Below are 21,341 nucleotides of genomic sequence, written 5' to 3'. Positions count from 1 at the left end.
AGCAGTTAACGGATATGATGTAATTGGCATCACGGAGACATGGCTCCAGGGTGACCAAGGTTGGGAACTCAATATCCAGGGGTATTCAACATTTAGGAAAGATAGACAGAGAGGAAAAGGAGGCGGGGTGGCGTTGCTGGTTATAGAGGAAATTAATGCAATAGTAAGGAGGGACATTAGCCTGGACGATGTGGAATTGGTATGGGTGGAGCTGCGGAATTCCAAAGGGCAGAAAACGCTGGTGAGAGTTGTGTATAGACCACCAAACAGTAGTAGTGAGGTTAGGGATAGCATCAAACAAGAAATTAGGGATGTGTGCAATAAAGGTACAGCAGTTATCATGGGTGACTTTAATCTACATATTGATTGGGCTAACCAAACTGGTATCCTTGGGGAAGAGTGACCATAATATGGTAGAATTCTTTATTAAGATGGAGAGTGACACAGTTAATTCAGAAACTAGGGTCCTGAACTTAAGGAAAGGTAACTTCGACGATATGAGGCGTGAATTGGCTAGAATAGACTGGCAAATGATACTTAAAGGGCTGACGGTGGATAAGCAATGGCAAACATTTAAAGATCACATGGATGAACTTCAGCAATTGTACATCCCTGTCTGGAGTAAAAATAAAACTGGGAAGGTGGCTCAACCATGGCTAACAAGGGAAATTAAGGATAGTATTAAAGCCAAGGAAGAGGCATATAAGTTGGCTAGAAAAAGCAACAAACCTGAGGACTGGGAGAAATTTAGAATTCAACAGAAGAGGACTAAGGGTTTAATTAAGAGGGGGAAAATAGAGTACGAGAGGAAGCTTGCAGGGAACATAAAAACGGACTGCAAAAGCTTCTATAAATGTGTGAAGAGGAAAAGATTAGTGAAGACAAACGTAGGTCCCTTGCAGTCAGATTCAGGTGGATTTATAATGGGGAACAAAGAAATGGCAGACCAATTGAACCAATACTTCGGTTCTGTCTTCACAAAGGAAGACACAAATAACCTTCCGAATGTACTAAGGGACAGTGGGTCTAGTGAGGAGGAACTGAAGGATAGCCTTATTAGGCGGGAAATTGTGTTAGGGAAATTGATGGGATTGAAGGCCGATAAATCCCCGAGGCCTGATAGTCTGCCAGAGTACTTAAGGAAGTGGCGCTAGAAATAGTGGATGCATTGGTGATCATTTTCCATCGACTCTGGATCAGTTCCTATGGACTGGAGGGTAGCTAATGTAACACCACTTTTTAAAAAAGGAGGGAGATAGAAAACGGGTAATTATAGACTGGTTAGCCTGACATCAGTAGTGGGGAAAATGTTGGAATCAATCATTAAGGATGAAATAGCAGCGCATTTGGAAAGCAGACAGGATCGGACCAAGTCAGCATGGATTTATGAAAGGGAGATCATGCTTGACGAATATTCTGGAATTTTTTGAGGATGTAACTAGCAGAGTGGACAAGGGAGAACCAGTATTTGGACTTTCAAAAGGCTTTTGACAAGGTCCCGCACAAGAGATTGGTGTGCAAAATCAAAGCGCATGGTATTGGGGGTAATGTACTGACGTGGATAGAGAACTGGTTGGCAGACAGGAAGCAGAGAGTCGGGATAAGCGGGTCCTTTTCAGAATGGTAGGCAGTGACTAGTGGAGTGCCGCAGGGCTCAATGCTGGGACCCCAGCTCTTTACAATATACATTAATGATTTAGATGAAGGAATTGAGTGTAATATCTCCAAGTTTGCGGATGACACTGAACTGGGTGGCGGTGTGAGCTGCGAGGAGGATGCTAAGAGGCTGCAGGGTGACTTGGACAGGTTAGGTGAATGGGCAAATGCATGGCAGATGCAGTGTAATGTGGATAAATGTGAGGTTAAACACGAAGGCAGATTATTATCTGAATGGTGACAGATTAGGAAAAGGGGAGGTGCAACAGGACCCGGGTGTCATGATACATCAGTTATTGAAAGTTGGCATGCAGGCACAGCAGGCGGTGAAGAAGGCAAATGTCATGTTGGCCTTCGTAGCTAGGGGATTTGAGTATAGGAGCAGGGAGGTCTTGCTGCAGTTGTACAGGGCCTTAGTGAGGCCTCACCTGGAATATTGTGTTCAGTTTTGGTCTCCTAATCTGAGGAAGGACATTTTTGCTATTGAGGGAGTGCAGCGAAGGTTCACCAGACTGATTTCAGGGATGGCTGGACTGACATATGAAGAAAGACTGGATCAACTGGGCCTGTATTCACTGGAGTTTAGAAGGATGAGAGGGGATCTCGTAGAAACGTACAAGATTCTGACAGGACTGGACAGATTCGATGCGGGAAGAATGTTCCCGATGTTGGGGAAGTCCAGAACCAGGGGACATAGTCTTAGGATAAGTGGTAGGCCGTTTAGGACTGAGATGAGGAGAAACTTCTTCACTCAGAGTTATTAACCTATGGAATTCCCTGCCGCAGAGAGTTGTTGATGTCAGTTCATTGGATATATTCAAGAGAGAGTTAGATATGGCCCTTACGGCTAAGGGGATCAAGGGGTATGGAGAGAAAGCATGAAAGGGGTACTGAGGGAATATTAGCCATGATCTTATTGAATGGCTTAGCAGGCTCGAAGGGCTGAATGGCCTACTCCTGCACCTATTTTCTTTGTTTCTATGCTGTTCAAGTAGCTTTTGCTATGCAAAACTAAGTAACTCATTCCATTATCAAACTATTGTACCATGGACTGAATCATTAAATTCTCAAAGATATCCTGTATTCTATTCTCATACACTGGTTAACTTACGCATTTTAAAGCAGTTTTGTTAAACAAAGTCAAAATCCTAACTTAGCATTATAATATAGTTGTTAGTCGTAATGGAAGAAACATGGGCATTGGGCCTTCGGTGGTCAAATTAAAGATACATTAAATAACCTTCCTAGCACACAAACAGATGGCTAGCCGAGAAACTAGGACGTATATATAACAGTCATAGTGCAGAGTGCTATAACACAGAATGCTCCAGAACTAGCCACGCCTCTAGCCAAGCTGTTCCAGTACAGCTCATTGTAGACGCTCCCTTGAACGAGGATGACTTGCTTCCACGAGTTCACAGATGTTTCACTGAAGGACCCGATGTTCCAGTCCTGAACTCCATTTGAGGGGGTGGAAGATGCCAGTGTGTGGATTTTTTTAACGTGGGGTGACTGTTGCACATCAGCCACCACACGGGCTTGACAGAGCTAGGTCTTGGTCCAGTGGCAAGGGTGAACCAGGACGACTGGAGCACACGCATCGCAGGCCCGTGCTGCCCCTGGGCCTTCAGCTCTTCTGGGCCCCGTACCCTCATTCGCCGCTCCTCTGCCACGATCCCTCACCGCTCCTCCGCCGCAATCCTCCGCCACGATCGCTCGCCATTCCTCCGCTGTACCAGGGCCCCGCCAATGCTCCTGCTCACGCTCCAAACAGCGACCTGGGTCCTAATGACGTCGCCCACCTCGAAGCCATCGCACTTTTGTGCCCGCTCGCGCTGGAAGCTGCAGTGGCTCCAGCTAATACGCCGGACCTGCGGTGGTGACCTCTCGCAGCTCGGGGTGGCCCACGATGAGTACAGTCCAGCTACAACACTGGCATCTACCCGACAATGTGGGAAAATTGTCCACAAAAAGCAGGAAAAATTCAATCCGCCCGATTACCGCCCCATCAGTCTACTCTCAATCGTCAGCAAAGTGATGGAAGGTGTCATTAACCTGCTCACCGATGCCCAGTTTGGTTCCGCCAGGACCACTCGGCTCCAGACCTTTTACAGCCTTGGTCCAAACACGGACAAAGGAGCTGAATTCCAGAGGTGAGGTGAGAGTGACTGCCCTTGTCATTAAGGCAGCATTTGACAGAGTGTGGCATCAAGGAGCCCTAGTAAAACTGAAGTCAATGGGAATCAGGGAAAACTCCCCACTGGATGGAGTCATATCTAGCACAAAGGAGGATGGTTGTGGTAGTTGGAGGTTAATCATCACAGCCCCAGGACATCGCTGCAGGAGTTCCTCGGGGAAGTGTCTGAGGTCCAACCATCTTCAGCTGCTCCATCAATGACCTTCCCTCCATCATAAGGTCAGGAGTAGGGATGTTCGCTGATGACATTCACAACTCCTCAGATAATGAAACATAGAAACATAGAAAATAGGTGCAGGAGTAGGCCATTCGGCCCTTCTAGCCTGCACCGCCATTCAATGAGTTCATGGCTGAACATGCAACTTCAGTACCCCATTCCTGCTTTCTCGCCATACCCCTTGATCCCCCTAGTAGTAAGGACTTCATCTAACTCCTTTTTAAATATATTTAGTGAATTGGCTTCAACAACTTTCTGTGGTAGAGAATTCCACAGGTTCACCACTCTGGGTGAAGAAGTTTCTCCTCATCTCGGTCCTAAATGGCTTACCCCTTATCCTTTCTGACTTCTGACCATATGCAACAAGATCTGGACAACATTCAGGCTTGGGCTGATAAGTGACAAATAACATTCGCACCACACAAGGGCCAGGCAATGACCATCTCCAACAAGCGAGAGTCTAACCACTGCCCCTTGACATTCAACGGCATTACCATCGCCGAATTCCCACCATCAACATCCTGGGGGTCATCATTGACCAGAAACGTAACTGGATCAGCCATATAAATACTGTGGCTAAAAGAGCGGGTCACAGGCTGGGTATTCTGTGGCGAGTGTCTCACCTCCTGACTCCTCAAAGCCTTTCCACAAGTCAGGAGTGTGATGGAATACTCTCCACTTGCCTGGATGAGTGCAGCTCCAACAACACTCAAGAAGCTCGACACCATCCAGGACAAAGCAGCCCGCTTGATCGGCTCCCCATCCACCACCTTCAACATTCACTCCCTCCACCACCGGCGCACCGTGGCTGCAGTGTGTACCATCTACAAGATGCACTGCAGCAACTCGCCAAGGCTTCTTCGGCGGCACCTCCCAAACCCGCGACCTCCAGCACATAGGACAAGGGCAGCAGGCGCATGGGAACACCACCACCTCCACGTTCCCCTCCAAGTCACACACCATCCTGACTTGGAAATAGATCGGCTGTTCCTTCATCGTCGCTGGGTCACAATCCTGGAACTCCCTCCCTAACAGCACTGTGGGAGCACCTTCACCACACGACTGCAACGGTTCAAGAAGGCAGCTCACCACCACCTTCTCAAGGGGCAATTAGGGATGGGCAATAAATGCCGGCCTTGCCAGCGTAGCCCACATCCCAGGAACGAATTAATTTTTTTTAAACATCCGCAGGGAGCCAAAAATGTAAGCAAAATCTAAATATCTATCCAGCTATTCTAATACTGGTCTGAAGTTTGTCTCGAGTTCTGACACAATCATCTAAACAGTCTTATTCACGTCACAATTTCGTTCGCATATCCATAACATTTTGGATACCCCTAATTTCTGACATACTCCCCACCTTGACTACTCATTTTAATTTTGCATACATGTGCCAGGTCTAAATTGTTAGTTCCATGGTTCAATTGGAGGCTCAGCTGTTTCAAATAGCAAGACATTACAGTGAGGACTAGTTCGACCAGACACTGGGCAATCACTAGGCCCGCTGATATAATTCGTGGCCAGGGATACTGGCTGGCATTACAAGCTACTTCCCACCACTCGTGGTCCCCTAATTTGATTATGCTTTCTCAACTTGGGCGTTAGTTAGTCGGGAGAATCAGAAATGACGATTTCCCCCTTTCCTACAGTCTAGTCCTGTGCACCCTCTGACCCCTTAATTCAAGTCCCTGTTCTGCTGTTGTGATTCTGCCCCACCTGGCGTATCCTCAGTCCCTTCCATCGTCCTGATCTCACCCCACCTGGGCTCTCCTCTACATTGCCTCTCTGATTTCCTTTCCGTGTGCTCAATGAATTTGTTAGAATTGGTTAGTCATAGACATGAGTACACGCATGAAAGTCTGTCTACACAGTTTACATATATCAAGTACACTATCATAACAAGTTGGAGAACTGCCAGAACGTGTGAATTAATACGGGTGTACTGATATATTAAGCCCAATATACCACCAGTAAGTCGTCCCTTATGCTGTCAATTTCAATATCTATTCTCGAGTTGTCTTGCTCCAAAACATAAAACTGCTTTAGGGAGGGGTTCAGTCACATCACCAGCTCACTGAAACCCTCAGACAAGAGAGGAATGTTTATACCACATAATTATGCAGCTCCTACTTCAGTACCTCATTTGCTGTCTGTTTCACTTGAGCATAGGTTTTGATATTGAGTAGTACATGATGATTGATGGTTGTGGATAGATGTGTGAGGCAGAAACTGGGGCTATTAATGGGACAGATCCTGTTAGACCTGTAAAGCATGATAGACACAGGAAGCACTACCAAAACCACCAGGTACTGGATCCGTACTGGCTTTTCCCATGCTCTGGTACAAAATACAATTATTACAGTCACAGTTAAATTCGGTCTTACAATCATTTCAAGTGACATTACAGTTTAACATCTAAATCAACAAGTCATAGACTTAAAAGAGTCTCCAGATCTCTCTTGCTCATATCCATCTTGTGGATAATTCTTGCTAAATGTAGTTTTCCCCTGCCTCAATTGTCCCAATCCACATTCCATGTAACTCTCCTCTTCAGCTTCAATTTCAATCCCTCCAGCAGGTACCAGTGTGTTTAACTCTCTCATGATAGTTTCTCGATGGAGTATGTGTCAATGCTTTAAAAGTTGTCTCACTCTCCTGAGCCACATTAACCATTTCATGTCTTGCTGTTGTCAACTAACTGAGCATGTCTGAGACTTGTTCTTCAGTGCAAATTCACCATGCATTTCTGCATGCTAATTGCTTCATATGTAACAGATCATAACTGCCACATGTGACATCTGATCCAAGCCATTTTCAGGCTTTCAGGTGATCTTATCAAAAGATTGTCTGGAGATCTTTGCTCATCTTCCACTGCATCCCATTGCATGGTCCCCATGTCTTGGGTAGTGGCCAGTCTATCAAAATCCGTTTTCTTCAAAAGTTAATTATAGGCAAGGACACACATGTCTCCAAGAGAAAGCTATTAATTTACTATTCTCAACTTCACTTTCCTGACTTCACTGGAATGTACATTAATACCAGATTACACCCAGGTGATTTATGCTACCGATCACCTACGAAAATGATTTTAGAAAAATTCCCATTTAGTGATGTAATGAAACATTTCCTGTTTCTATCGGCATCCCATAATTACTATTCATATCTCATTCATGAGCCCTGGGAAACTTTATTGTCATAAGAACATAGAGGATCAGGAGTTGGCCATCTGGTCCCTTGAGCCTGCTCCTCCATTCAATGAGATCTTGGCCTCAACTCCACATCCCCGCCCGCTCCCATAACCCTCGACTCCCCCATCATTCAAAAATCTATCTCCCCCTTAAATATATTCAATGACCCAGCCTCCACAGCTCTCTGTGACAGAGAATTTCTCACATTTACAACCCTCTGAGAGAAGAAATTCCTCCTCATCTCAGTTTTAAATGGGCGACCCCTTATTCTTAAACTATGCCCCCTGTCCAATATCTGGAATAATTTAAAATAACCAGAATTTCACTGTGATCACAATGTAAGCCATTTTTTTTCAATTTAATAGGTCAGTTAACTTCAATAATTCCAATGTAACTGCGACCAATTGTATCAGCGTAACTAAACACAATACAGAGCAGGTAAAACGTATCACAGTAAGTTACGTCATATTTCTTTCTTCTCTCTTAGAGGCCTTTCCAAATGACTAAAAATACTGAATATAACTGGAGAAAGATTAGCTGTTACATTTGAACAAAAATCATACGTTCTACACGAGGAAAAGCTTGGAGCTTGCAAACATTCCCATTCACACAGGCTTTGTTTAAAGGGACGCTGCACTGAGAGTCGAAAAGGGACAGAATCTTTCCCTTTCTCCTTTCTTTATTTCTTCATACTCATTTATTTTTTCTTTTCAACCCAATTTACAATTACTGATTGCTTCTTACTGTCAAAAACTCGGGCTTTGTAAATGTTCAATTTCACTTCTTTACAGGCATCATGGCAACTGTAACTTCAAGGCTGAAGCTTATCCTTTGTAAGACAAACTGTCCTTTGTGCATTTCATAGCTCTGTAAATCATAGTCAAAATAAATATGCACCTGAGTCTCGAACTTAAAATGGAATTCGATTCTGGGTACACAATCTTAAATTGAAACATACATACTCAAATTATTCATACTTTCTTCAAACTTCCAACATCCAGACAAGATTACAAAGGGCTTTCAGCTCCATGCACAGCAGTGGGCCAATGACCATCAGTCTCCAACTCATTGCTCGGCCAATGACCATCAACCCTTCCCCCAACTCCGAGGAGCTGAGAGTAATGATAGTGTCCCTATCGCTGTAGCTGAAATCAGGTAATTGCACAAACCAGGAATGGGGTCCTGGGATCTTCCTGGACTGAACAGCTCAGCTCCTCCTGTGATAACCTCATGGAGCTACCTCCCCTGCAACCCTTTAACTCGTATCCAGGGCATTTCCCCGCAGCTTGTGGCCAGCTCACGTCCGGTGCTGATTGCTGCACAGGGCAACTGCTGGTGGAATAGCAAGTGAGGTGTTGTAGCTGTAAGTTAAGAACATAAGAAATAGGGGCAGGCCATTTGGCTCCTCGAGCCTGCTCCGCCATTCAATAAGCTCATGGCTGATCTGATCATGGACTCAGCTCCACTTCCCTGCCCACTCCCCATAACCCTTTACTCCCTTATCGCTCAAAAATCTGTCTATCCCCGCCTTAAATATATTCAATGACCCAGCCTCCACAGCTCTCTGGGACGGAGAAGTCCACAGATTTATAACCCTCTGAGAGAAGAAATTTCTCCTCATCTCAGTATTAAATGGGCGGCCCCTTATTCTGAGACTATGTCCCCTAGTTTTAGTTTCCTCTACGAGTGGAAATATCATCTCTGCATCCACCTGGTCGCGCCCCCTCATTATCTTGTAAGTTTCAATAAGATCACCTCTCATTCTTCTGAACTCCAATGTGTATCGGCCCAATTTACTCAACCTATCTTCATAAGTCAGCCCCCTCATCTCTGGAATCAACCTTGTGAACCTTCTCTGAACTGCCTCCAATGCAAATATATCCTTCCTTAAACATAGAGACCAAAACTGTATGCAGTACTCTAGGTGTGGCCTCACCAATACCCTGTACAGTTGTAGCAGGACTTCCCTGCTTTTATATTCTATCCCCCTTGCAATAAAGGGCAACATTCCATTTGCCTTCCTGATCACTTGCTGTACCTGCATACTAATGTTTTGTGATTCATGCACAAGGACCCCCAGGTCTCTCTCTACTGCAGCACTTTGCAATTTTTCTCCATTTAAATTATCATTTGCTTTTCTATTATTTCTGCCAAAGTGGATAACCTCACATTTTCCCACATTATACTCCATCTGCCAAATGTTTGCCCACTCACTTAGCCTGCCTATATCCCTTTGTAGATTTTTTATGCCCTCCTCACAATTTGCTGTCCCACCTATCTTTGTATCATCAGCAAACTTGTCTACATTACACTCAGTCCCTTCATCCAAGTCATTAATATAGATTGTAAACAGTTGAGGACCCAGCACCGATCCCTGCGACACCCCACTAGTTACTGTTTGCCAACCGGAAAATGACCCATTTATCCCGACTCTCTGTTTTCTTAGTTAGCCAATCCTCTATCCATGCTAATATATTACCCCCAACCCAGTGAGCTTTTATCTTGTGCAGTAACCTTTTATGTGGCACCTTATCGAACATGTTCTGGAAATCCAAATACACTACATCCACTGGTTCCCCTTATCCATCCTGCTCGTTACATCCTCAAAGAACTCCAGCAAATTTGTCAAACATGATTTCCCTTTCATGAAACCATGCTGACTCTGCCTGGCCGAATTATGCTTTTCCAAATGTCCTGCTACTGCTTCCTTAATAATGGACTCCAGCATTTTCCCAATGACAGATGTTAGGCTAACTGGTCTATAGTTTCCTGCTTTCTGTCTGCCTCCTTTTTTAAATAGGGGCGTTACATTTGCAGTTTTCCAATCCGCTGGGACCTCCCCAGAATCCAGGGAATTTTGGTCGATTACAACCAATGCATCCACTGTCTCTGCAGCCATTTCTTTTAGGACCTGAGGATGTAAGGCATCAGGTCCAGGGGACTTGTCCACCTTTAGTCCCATTATTTTACCGAGTACTACTTCTTTAGTGATAGTGATTGTATTAAGTTCCTCCCTCCCTATAGCCCCTTGATTATCCACTATTGGGATGTTTTTAGTGTAATTTACAGTGGAGACCGATACAAAATATTTGTTCAACGTCTCTGCCATTTCCTTGTTCCCCATTATTCATTCCCCAGTCTGATCCTCCAATAGGAATGAGAGCACAGGAACAGGCCGTTCAGCTGAACCAGTCCGTGCTGGGGTTTACCCTCTGCACAAGCAGTGTCCTTATCCCATGTGTCCATCCACATCGCTTCATCCTCCTTTCCTTCAGCCACCTTAAATGTTGACGTGGTCTCTCACTCTGGTCGTGTGAAAAGAATTTCTGTTGCTCTCTGTCCTAAATCTGGTATCTGTGAATAAACAAACTGTGTCACTGTGCTGTGATTGTTGCAGAGTGTGGCCTGTCGACTGGCCAGTGTCAGTGCTCCCAGTGAGTCAGTGCAGGCATGCTCTGGCCGTGCTGAATTTCAATCCCTGCTCCCTCTGATTCCAGCTGCTCACAGGGAGTCCAGCTTTGATGTCGTGCTCTCGGGCGTTGTGCCGAACTCTGCCATCGTGCACACCTTTGAGGTCTTTGTGGAAATAGCTCGAATCCTGAAACCTGGAGGAAGGTTTTACTTCACGGAACTCGTGTGTGTATCAGGTGAGTAGGTGACATTCCACTCTGGGCTTTTGCTGGGAAATTCAGTTGCATTGTTTCTTTCAATGGAAAGGGACCAAGGCCAAACATAGATGATAAAAATGTGAATTATATTGAGATGATGGAATAAGTACAGAAGATGCTGGAAATGCTCAGCAGGTTAGGCACAATCTGTGGAGAGAAACAGAGTTAACATTTCAGATCTTTCGTCAGAACTGGGAAAAGTTACAGATTGAACAGTTTTTAAGCAAGCACAGAGGCAGTAAAGGAGGGTGGGGCGGGGGAGGAAAGAACAAAAGGGAGGGCCTGTGATAGGGTGGAAGACAGGAGTGAATAAATGACAAAAGAGAGAGGTAATGGAACAAGTAAAGAAACAATAGCTCGGTGTACAGAGCTGTCAATGACACCAGCTGAATCATTGGCTGGGAGCAGTGCTTATGGTCAGAAATTGCTGAACTCTCGCAGTTCAGTCCGGGAGGCTGTAAAGTGAGGTGATGTTCCTCGAACTTGCGTCGAGCTTCATTGGAACAGTGCAGGAGGCCGAGGGCGGAGTGGGAGTGGGTCGGAGAATTAAAGTGACAGGCGACCAGAAACCCGGGATCAGAGGAAATAGGAGAAGGCCATACAGCCCCTCGAGCCTACGGACTGAACAGAGATGTTCAATAAAACAATCACCCAATCTGCAACTGGTCTCCCCAATGTGGTGAGCAACGAATACAGTGTGCAACATTGAAAGAAGTACAAGTAAATCGCTGTCTCACCTGGAAGGATGTTTGGGGCCCTGGACAGTGGGAAGGGAGCAGGTTTAAAGGGCAGGTGTTGCATCTCCTGCGCTTGTACAGGATGGTACCGTGGGAAGGGGAGGGGCTGCTGGGGGCATTGAGGAATGGACCAGGGTATTGCAAGGAATGCTGAAAGGGCAGGGGAGGGGAAGATGTGTTTGGTGATGGCGGAGGTTGATGCATTGAATGTGAAGGCTGGTGGAGTGGAAGGTGAGGACAAGGGGAACGCTATCCTGGTTCTAGGAAGAAGAGGATGGGGTAAGAGCAGAAGTGTGGAAAATGAGACGGATACAGTTGAGGGCCCTGTCAACCATGATGGAGCGGAAATCCTCAGTTGAAGAAAAAGACGACATATCTGAAGCACTGGTATTAAGCTGCGGCCTGTCTGTTCTGAGGACTGACCCCTCTGTAACAACCATGTGTCTCGGAGAGAAATTGTCCCTTGTGTTCTGCACCTCAACGCCGAGCACCTGGATCGCAAACACTGGTCAAGGAGCCTCTGATGCCCTTCATGTGGGCTGTCCCTCGGTGTTGGTGCCAGTCTACTGGGAGTGAGTGCAATTGTGCCCATAAGTCAGCCTGCATTTGGCAATCTCACTGCGAGGCTTTGAAGAGGTATAGGACATGGCGACATCAGCTGATGTGGATTGGGAAAATAGATTAAAGTGTAAGACGGTTGATGAGCAGTGGCAGACATTTAAGGAGATATTTCATAACTCTCAACAAAAATATATCCCAATGAGAAGGAAAGACTGTAAGAGAAGGGATAACCATCCGTGGCTAACTAAGGAAATAAGGGATGGTATCAAATTGAAAACAAGGGCATACAATGTGGCCAAGACTAGTGAGTCCAGAGGATTGGGAAACTTTTAAAAGCCAGCAAAGAACGACTAAAATAAAATAATAGAGGGAAGATAGTTTATGAAAGTAAACTAGCAAGAAATATAAAAACAGTAGTAAGAGTTTCTAGAGGTATATAAAAAGGAAAAGAGGCTAAAATAAATGTTGGTCCCTTAGAGGACGAGACTGGGGAATTAATAATAGAGAACAGGGAAATGGCAGAGATGTTGAACAAATATTTTGTATCGGTCTTCGCGGTAGAAGACAATAAAAACATCCCAACATTGGATAATCAAGGGGCTATCTTGAAAGAAGTAGTACTCGGTAAAATAATGGGACGAAAGGCAGACCTGACCTGATGGCCTGCATCCTCGGGTCTTAAGAGAAGTGGCTGCAGAGACAGTGGATGTATTGGTTGTAATCTACCAAAATTCTCTGGATTCTGGGGTGGTCCCAGCGGATTGGAAAATCGCAAATGTAATACCCTTATTTAAAAAAGGAGACAGACAGAAAGCAGGAAACTATAGACCAGTTAGCCTAACATCTGTCATTGGGAAAATGCTGGAGTCCATTATGAAGGAAGCAGTAGTGGGACATTTGGAAAAGCATGATTCAATCAAGCAGAGTCAGCATGGTTTTATGAAAGGGAAATCATGTTTGACAAATTTGCTGGAGTTCTTTGAGGATGTAACGAGCAGGGTGGATAAGGGGGAACCAATGGATGTGGTGTATTTGGATTTCCAGAAGGCATTCAATAAGGTGCCATATAAAAGGTTACTGCACAAGATAAACGTTCACGGGATAGGGGTAATATATTAGCATGGATTGGCTAATTAACTAAAAACAGAGAGTCGGGATAAATGGGACATTTTCCGGTTGGCAAACAGTGACTCGTGGGGTGCCGCAGGGATCAGTGCTGGGTCCTCAACTATTTACAATCTATATTAATGACTTGGATGAAGGGACCGAGTGTAATGTAGCCAAGTTTGCTGATGATACAAAGATGGGTGGGAAAGCAAATTGTGAGGAGGACACAAAAAATCTGCAAAGGGATATAGACAGGCTGAGTGAGTGGGCAAAAATTTGGCAGATGGAGCATAACATGGGTAAGTGAGGTTATCCATTTTGGCAGAAAAAATAAAAAAGCAAATGGAGAAAAATTGCAAAATGCTGCAGTACAGAGGGACCTTGGGGTCCTTGTGCATGAAACACAAGAAGTTAATATGCAGGTACAGCAAGTGATCAGAAAGGCAAATGGAATGTTGGCCTTTATTGCAAGGGGGGATAGAGTATAAAAGCAGGGAAGTCCTGCTACAACTATACAGGGTATTGGTGAGGCCACACCTAGAGTACTGCGTACAGTTTTAGTCTGCGTATTTAAGGAAGGATATACTTGCATTGGAGGCAGTTCAGAGAAGGTTCACTGGGTTGATTCCAGAGATGAGGGGGTTGACTTATGAAGATAGGTTGAGGAGGTTGGGCCTATACACATTGGAGTTCAGAAGAATGAGAGGTGATCTTATTGAAACAAATAAGATAATGAGGGGGCTCGACAAGGTGGATGCAGAGAGAATATGTCCACTCATAGGGGAAACTAAAACTAGGGGACATAGTCTCAGAATAAGGGGCCACCCATTTAATACTGAGATGAGGAGGAAATCTTCTCGGAGCGTTGTAAATCTGTGGAATTCTCTGCCCCAGAGAGCTGTGGAGGCTGGGTCATTGAATATATTTAAGGCGGAGATAGACAGATTTTTGAGCGATAAGGGAGTAAAGGTTATAGGGAGCGGGCAGGGCAGGGAAGTGGAGCTGAGTCCATGATCGGATCAGCCATGATCTTATTGAATGGCGGAGCAGGCTCGAGGGGCATATGGCCGACTCCTATTTCTTATGTTCTGATGCAGTTGGCGAATGTTGCCGAGACGTTGGCATTCACAATCCTTCAAGCTGAGCAGAGGGAGCTTTGCTCTGCTGCTTCCTCACTCGCTCTGGCAGTGCTAACTATTAGCCCAGGCTGTCGATTGTGTGCCACAGAATGATCGATGTGGAGACATCACTGGGGCGCAACTTCCTCCGTCCCGTCTCCCCTGAAGCTGGTGACGTACGAGCTGGTATCGATGGGCTATTTGACCGTGGGAGACCCCATGGCCACACCTGGCCAGGTCCCCACACATGCCGGTGTCGCTGGCTAACGCTGAGGGGGGAGATGTCCTGCTGACGACGTCTGTGATCTCCCTCAACCTACCTGCTTCAATCAGCAAGTGTAGTAAAAGCCCAAAGCCTTCACTGGCTACTTGATGCGGTGATATTACCCTGGGGCAGTGTCAGGCTCTGACTGCTGCACTCTCCTGTCTGCATTAGGTGATTACAAAAAACTGAAGACTGCTTCCCAGCTCGCCTCCGTCCTCAAACTCACCGGCTTCACCGACATCTGCAAGGTAGGGCTCACCCTGGTACCCCATGGGAGGGAGGGAGGGGGCTTGGGGAATATGGGGGTGGAAGGGGGAGGTGTTGTGCTGGGGGAGGGGACATGCTGAGCGGGGGTCTGAGGTGGGAGGGACGGAGGTGGAAATACGAAGGAGGGGGGAGATGCGGGGTGGGGGGGGGGAAAGGAGGTGGGGGGAAATGCGGGGGGGGGGTGGATGTCGGGGGCGAAGGGGATGGATGTGGGGGAACAGATGCGGGGGGGAATGGAGGTGGGGGGAGTTGGGGGGGAACGGAGGGGGGGGGGAGATGGGGAGGGGAGGGGGATGCTGAGTGGCGACAGGGGGAACCACACCCACACACTGCCCAGCTGGGTCAGCACCTTAGACCTGTCTATTCCTGCAGCATCCCCTGTACCCTAGCAGGAGCACCGAGTTTGTCCGTTTGGGTGGTGTGTGCCCAGTGAGCCTGGAGATAAGTTGATTTACTTTGGGTTGTAGCGGCTCCTCTTCGCACACTGACCAATTACTGAAGCCAGTGATTCTGTTTCTCAGATGCGGAATGAATCTCTGAGTCCTGAACAGCTGAGTTCCATAAAGCAGTCCGTCGGGTACCTGGGTACCAACTTGGCCAAAGTGAGGGTAAAGGCCAAGAAACCAAACTTCGAAGTTGGATCCTCCACTCAACTGAACCTGTCCTTGGTTAGGAAACCGAAAGCCGCAGCGGGTGAGTGTTGGTGAGCCACCTGAAGGCAGCTGTCACTGTGCAGTGGCTCAGGGTGATGGTGTGTTGGTTATGGGCCGCGACTGGTAATCTCTGCGGGTCCTGCTGCGCCAGCCTCTGGGCCGGGTTTGGAAAGGCTGCTAAAGTGTGGGCTGTCACATTGCAGTAAAAGCCCAGCTGGTTCTCGAATGCCCCTCAGCGAGGGAACCTGCCTCCGTCTGCTCCTGTCCCACCTCAGCATTTCACTATTGCTGCTCTCTGACTGACCCACACCTCAAGAATCAATGAAAACCCAAGTTCCAACTGTTTGAAAAGAATGGCTTCCCCTGTCACGCTGGCCGCTGACTCACGTAGTGTAGCACATTTCTGGGCATACCTGCTGCTCCAATCAATGTGTGCTGCTCACTGATTCTAGGGGTGTGGGAGTCAATCACAAGGCAGCATTTATTGTGCTCACACCACACAATATTCTGTATATTTTTTTAAATGTATGCTGCTCAATGTGTGGGGTACCGGAACAGTTGGCAATCCAGGCAACCAGCATCAGGGCAGGTACAGCACAGGTTAGATAGAGAGTAAAGCGTCCTCCACATTGTCCCATCAAACACTCCCAGGGCAGGTACAGCACGGGTTAGATACAGAGTAAAGCTCCCTCTACACTGTCCCATCAAACACTCCCAGGGCAGGTGCATAGAAACATAGAAAATAGGTGCAGGAGTAGGCCATTCGACCCTTTGAGCCTGCACCACCATTCAATATGATCATGGCTGATCATGCAACTTCAATATCCCATTCCTGCTTTCTCTCTATATGCCTTGATCCCTTTAGCCGTAAGGGCCACATCTAACTTCCTTTTGAATATATCCAACAAACTGGCCTCAATAACTTTCTGTGGTGGAGAATTCCACAGGTTTTCCACTCTGAGTGAAGAGGTTTCTCCTCATCTCGGTCCTAAATGGCTTACCCCTTATCCTTAGACTGTGACCCCTGGTTCTGGACTTCCCCAACATTGGGAACATTCTTCCTGGATCTAACCTGTCCCATCCCATCAGAATTTTATATGTTTCTATGAGATCCCCTCTCATTCTTCTAAATTCCAGTGAATATAAGCCTCGTCGATCCAGTCTTTCTTCATATCTCAGTCCTGCCATCCCGGGAATCAGTCTTGTGAACCTTCGCTGCACTCCCTCAATAGCAAGAATGTCCTTCCTCAGATTAGGAGACCAAAACTGTACACAATATTCCAGGTGAGGCCTCACCAAGGCCCTGTACAACTGCAGTAAGACCTCCCTGCTCCAATACTCAAATCCCCTAGCTATGAAGGCCAACATGCCATTTGCCGCCTTCACCGCCTGCTGTACCTGCATGCCTACTTTCAATGACTGATGTATCATGACACCCAGGTCTCGTTGCACCTCCCCTTTTCCTAATCTGTCACCATTCAGATAATCTGCCTTCCTGTTTTTGCCACCAAAGTGGATAACCTCACATTTATCCACATTATACTGCATCTGCCATGCATTTGCCCATTCACCAAACCTGTCCAAGTCACCTAACCTGTCCAAGTCACCCTGCAGCCTCTTAGCATCCTCCTCACAGTTCTCACCACCATCTAGCTTAGCGTCATCTGCAAACTTGGAGATATTACATTCAATTTCTTCGTCTAAATCATTGATGTATATTGTAAATAGCTGGTGGTCCAGCACTGAACCTTGCGGTACCTCACTAGTCACTGCCTGCCAGTCTGAAAAGGACCCGTTTATTCCCACTCTTTGCTTCCTGTCTGCCAACCAGTTCTCTATCCACGTCAGTACATTGCCCCCAATACCATGTGCCTTAATTTAGCACACTAATCTCTTGTGTGGGACCTTGTCAAAAGCCTTTTGAAAGTCCAAATACACTATATCCACTGGTTCTCCCTTGTTCACTCTACTAGTTACATCCTCAAAAAATTCCAGAAGATTTGTCAAGCATAATTTCCCTTTCATAAATCTATGCTGACTTGGACCGATGCTGTCACTGCTTTCCAAATGCGCTGCTATTACATCTTTAATAATTGATTCCATCATTTTCCCCACTACCGATGTCAGGCTAACCGGCCTATAATTACCCGTTTTCTCTCTCCCTCCTTTTTTAAAAAGTGGGGTTACATTAGCTACCCGCCAATCCATAGGAACTGATCTAGAATCCATGGAATGTTGGAAAATGATCACCAATGCATCCACTATTTCTAGGGCCACTTCCTTAAATGCTGTGGGATGCAGACTATCAGGTCCCAGGGATTTATCGACCTTCAGTCCCTTCAATTTCCCTAACACTATTTCCTGACGAATAAGGATTTCCCTCAGTTCCCCATTCTCGTTTGACCTCGGTCCCCTAGTATTTTCGGGAGGTTATTTGTGTCTTCCTTAGTGAAGACAGCTCTTTTATAGCCTGACCTGCGGGGCTGTTCTCTCGCAGGTTGGCGGGCCTGGGACATCATGGCCCCCCTGACCTGCGAGAGAACAGCTCCGCAGGTCGGGCTATAAAAGAGCTGGAGCGGCATACCACTTCGACCTCCAGCGCGAGCTGCTCTGAGTGTGCAATGATTTTGAGATCGGCGACTGGGTGAGGTCATTTTGGCGCGTGGGCAGGAACACCGGCAGGGCCCAGGTACAGAGGAGTGGGAAGGTCGGGGCGGATGAGCGGTGAGTGTTTGTGGCGAGATGCGGTGAATGTTTATGGTGGAGGCGCGGCGAGAGATTGTGACGGAGATGCGACAGATGAGGGTATGGGGCCCAGAAGAGCCGAGGGCCCAAGGGCAGCAAGGGTCAGCCCACACTGCGATGTGTGTGCGCACTCGGTCCGTGCAGCAGAGCTAGTCTTGGTTAATCCTTGCTACTGGACCAAGGCCTAGCTCTGTCGAGCCCATGTGGTGGCTGGTGTGCAACGGTCACCCCACGTTAAAAAAACCCACGCACAGGCATCTTCCACCCCCTCAATTGGAGTTCAGGACTGGAATATCGGGTCCTTCATTGCAACATCTGTAAATTCGTGGAAGCAAGTCATCCTTGTTCGAGGGAGCGCCTGTGACTTGATGAGTGAAGACAGAACCAAAGTATTTGTTCAATTGGTCTGTCATTTCCTTGTTCCCCATTATGAACTCCCCTGAGTCCGACTGCAAGGGACCTACATTAGTCTTCACTAATCTTTTTCTCTTCAGATATCTATAGAAGCTTTTGTAGTCAGTTTTTATGTTCCCTGCAAGTTTCCTCTCGTACTCTATTTTCCCCCTCCTTATTAAACCCTTAGTTCTTCTCTGCTGAATTCTAAATTTCATCCAGTCTTCAGGTTTGCTGCTTTTTCTGGCCAATTTATCTGCCTCTTCCTTGGATTTAACACTATGCCTAATTTCTCTTGTTAGCCACGGTTGAGCCATTTTCCCTGTTTTATTCTTACGCCACACAGGGATGTACAATTGCTGAAGTTCATCCATCTGATATTTAAATGTCTGCCATTCCTATCCACCCTCAACCCTTTAAGTATCATTCTCCAGTCTATCCTAGCCAATTCACGTCTCATACCGTCGAAGTTTCCTTTAAGTTCAGGACCCTAGTCTCTGAATTAACTGTGTCACTCTCCATCTTAATGAAGAATTCTACCATATTATGGTCACTCTTCCCCAAGGGACCCCACACGACCAGATTGCTAATTAATCCTCTCTCGTTACACAAGACCCACTCCAGGATGGGTTAGATACAGAGTAAAGCTCCCTCTACACTGTCCCATCAAACACTCCCAGGGCAGGTACAGGTGGTTTGATATAGAGTAAAGCTCCCTGTTTTGGAAGGATTGTTGATGGGTTCCCCTACACTGTGTTGTTGTGCTCAAGGCTTGTTGTCTGAGACTAATGCAATGGCTCACGTGTTGTTGTGACAGAGCTGAAAAGAAGCTGAAGTTTAGTTGCTTTTGCCACCATTATGTTACCCAAACTCAGCAGTTCCAAACAGCATCGAGTCTGACTCCCACTCGCCTCATGGGGGCGGGGGGTCTGATGCAGCTCTGAAACCAGATAATGAGGGGGACAAGGATACAGGGTATGTGCAGGGATGAGTGACACCTGTCAGTGGTGGCTAAGTTTGAGATGAATAACCTCTGCTTACATTCTCTGCTGCTCCATGCTCACTAATTGAAGAGGCCTGCACTCTGGTCAGTGTACATGTGAAAGCAAATGGGAGGAGACGGGGAGTTTGTCTGCGGGCCACAACTAGTGTTTGGTTTCAGAGCTGTATCAGGCCCCCCCCCCTACTGCCAACCCATCCCAGGCCAACCCCAGCACATGGCACGATGCAGCAAGTCTGGGTGAAGCAGGAGACACAGCTTGTGGGGTTCAGACACCCAGTCCCACTCCCGCATGGGCAGATCCTAGCCTGGGAGCCATGGAGTAATGTAGCGCGGTTACACGGGGCAGGGGAGAGTGGGTGAGAGAGAGTACAGCACCTGTGGTGTGGTTTAGGATTGGGAAGCCGAACACCAGCCACTGAAGCAGGTCACACTGCGCCCTTTACGCTGGTCAAGCAGTTTTTAGTTCACTTCCCCGGAACATGCGTGGTATACAATTGAGTCGTGTGCAGGGTATGTGAGATCACCCATGGGCATGTGAGCATCCTGAGAGAGGGTGCGAGCTGCATTATTAACCCCAGAGACTTGAGCACTAAAATCTAGGCTGACACTCCAGTGCAGTGCTGAGGGAGCGCTGCACTGTCGGAGGGCCAGTACTGAGGGAGTGCTGCACTGTCGGAGGGCCCGTACTGAGGGAGTGCTGCACTGTCGGAGGGGCAGTACTGAGGGAGTGCTGCACTGTCGGAGGGCCCGTACTGAGGGAGTGCTGCACTGTCGGAGGGGCAGTACTGAGGGAGTGCTGCACTGTCGGAGGGCCCGTACTGAGGGAGTGCTGCACTGTCGGAGGGGCAGTACTGAGGGCGCGCAGTGCACTGACGGTTGCTGCCGCCTGTGCTCAGTGACAGGTCTCCGTGGGCAGCTCTCCTGAGATACTACAATAGTTTGAAGGTGATGGGGATATTGCCTAGCAGGGGAGAGAGCAGTGGGAGAGAGTAGACCCGCCCAGTTATTGCAACTGGCGAGTGCAGGAGGTCTCCTGTGACTGGCTGTGTTACTGTGAGGTGACTGCAGGTGGTCAGATGCTGGGGAGGTATGAGTGCCAACGAGTGGGTCACATTAACCAGTAATTTGCTGTTACAGAGAGGCCAGAGCTCGACCCCAGTACGAAGAAGGCATGGACCCTGTCGGCCACTGACATGAATGACGACGATGTGGTGAGTCTCCCCTCTCAAACCCTGGGGTATCTTTCCCCCCCCCCTCTGTCTCCTACCCCCCCCCCATCTGTCTCCTACCCCCCCCCTCTGTCTCTTACCCCCCCCCTCTGTCTCTTACCCCCCCTCTGTCTCTTACCCCCCCTCTGTCTCTTACCCCCCCTCTGTCTCTTACCCCCCCTCTGTCTCTTACCCCCCCTCTGTCTCTTACCCCCCCTCTGTCTCTTACCCCCCCTCTGTCTCTTACCCCCCCCTCTGTCTCCTACCCCCCCCTCTGTCTCCTACCCCCCCCCCTCTGTCTCTTACCCCCCCTCTGTCTCTTACCCCCCCTCTGTCTCTTACCCCCCCTCTGTCTCTT

The 21,341-nt window shown here is 47.4% G+C and overlaps 1 protein-coding gene across 1 annotated transcript in view; it reads left to right on the top strand.

Moving 5' to 3' along the window:
* Nucleotides 1–21,055, top strand: part of LOC139245167 (anamorsin-like) — a gene marked incomplete at its 3' end in the record, with an annotated part of 29,935 nt that extends 8,880 nt beyond the window's left edge. Inside the window, exons 2-5 of the mRNA XM_070871120.1 lie at nucleotides 10,756–10,905; nucleotides 14,886–14,962; nucleotides 15,503–15,674; nucleotides 20,913–21,055. Coding sequence (XP_070727221.1) covers nucleotides 10,756–10,905; nucleotides 14,886–14,962; nucleotides 15,503–15,674; nucleotides 20,913–21,055 — 542 coding nt within the window. The remainder of the gene's footprint in view (nucleotides 1–10,755; nucleotides 10,906–14,885; nucleotides 14,963–15,502; nucleotides 15,675–20,912) is intronic.
* Between the last annotated feature and the right edge of the window lie 286 nt (nucleotides 21,056–21,341).

This window comes from Pristiophorus japonicus, unplaced genomic scaffold (genome assembly GCF_044704955.1).
Source record: "Pristiophorus japonicus isolate sPriJap1 unplaced genomic scaffold, sPriJap1.hap1 HAP1_SCAFFOLD_2130, whole genome shotgun sequence".
Lineage (NCBI taxonomy): Eukaryota > Metazoa > Chordata > Chondrichthyes > Pristiophoridae > Pristiophorus > Pristiophorus japonicus.
This window is presented reverse-complemented; position numbering and strand designations above follow the sequence as displayed.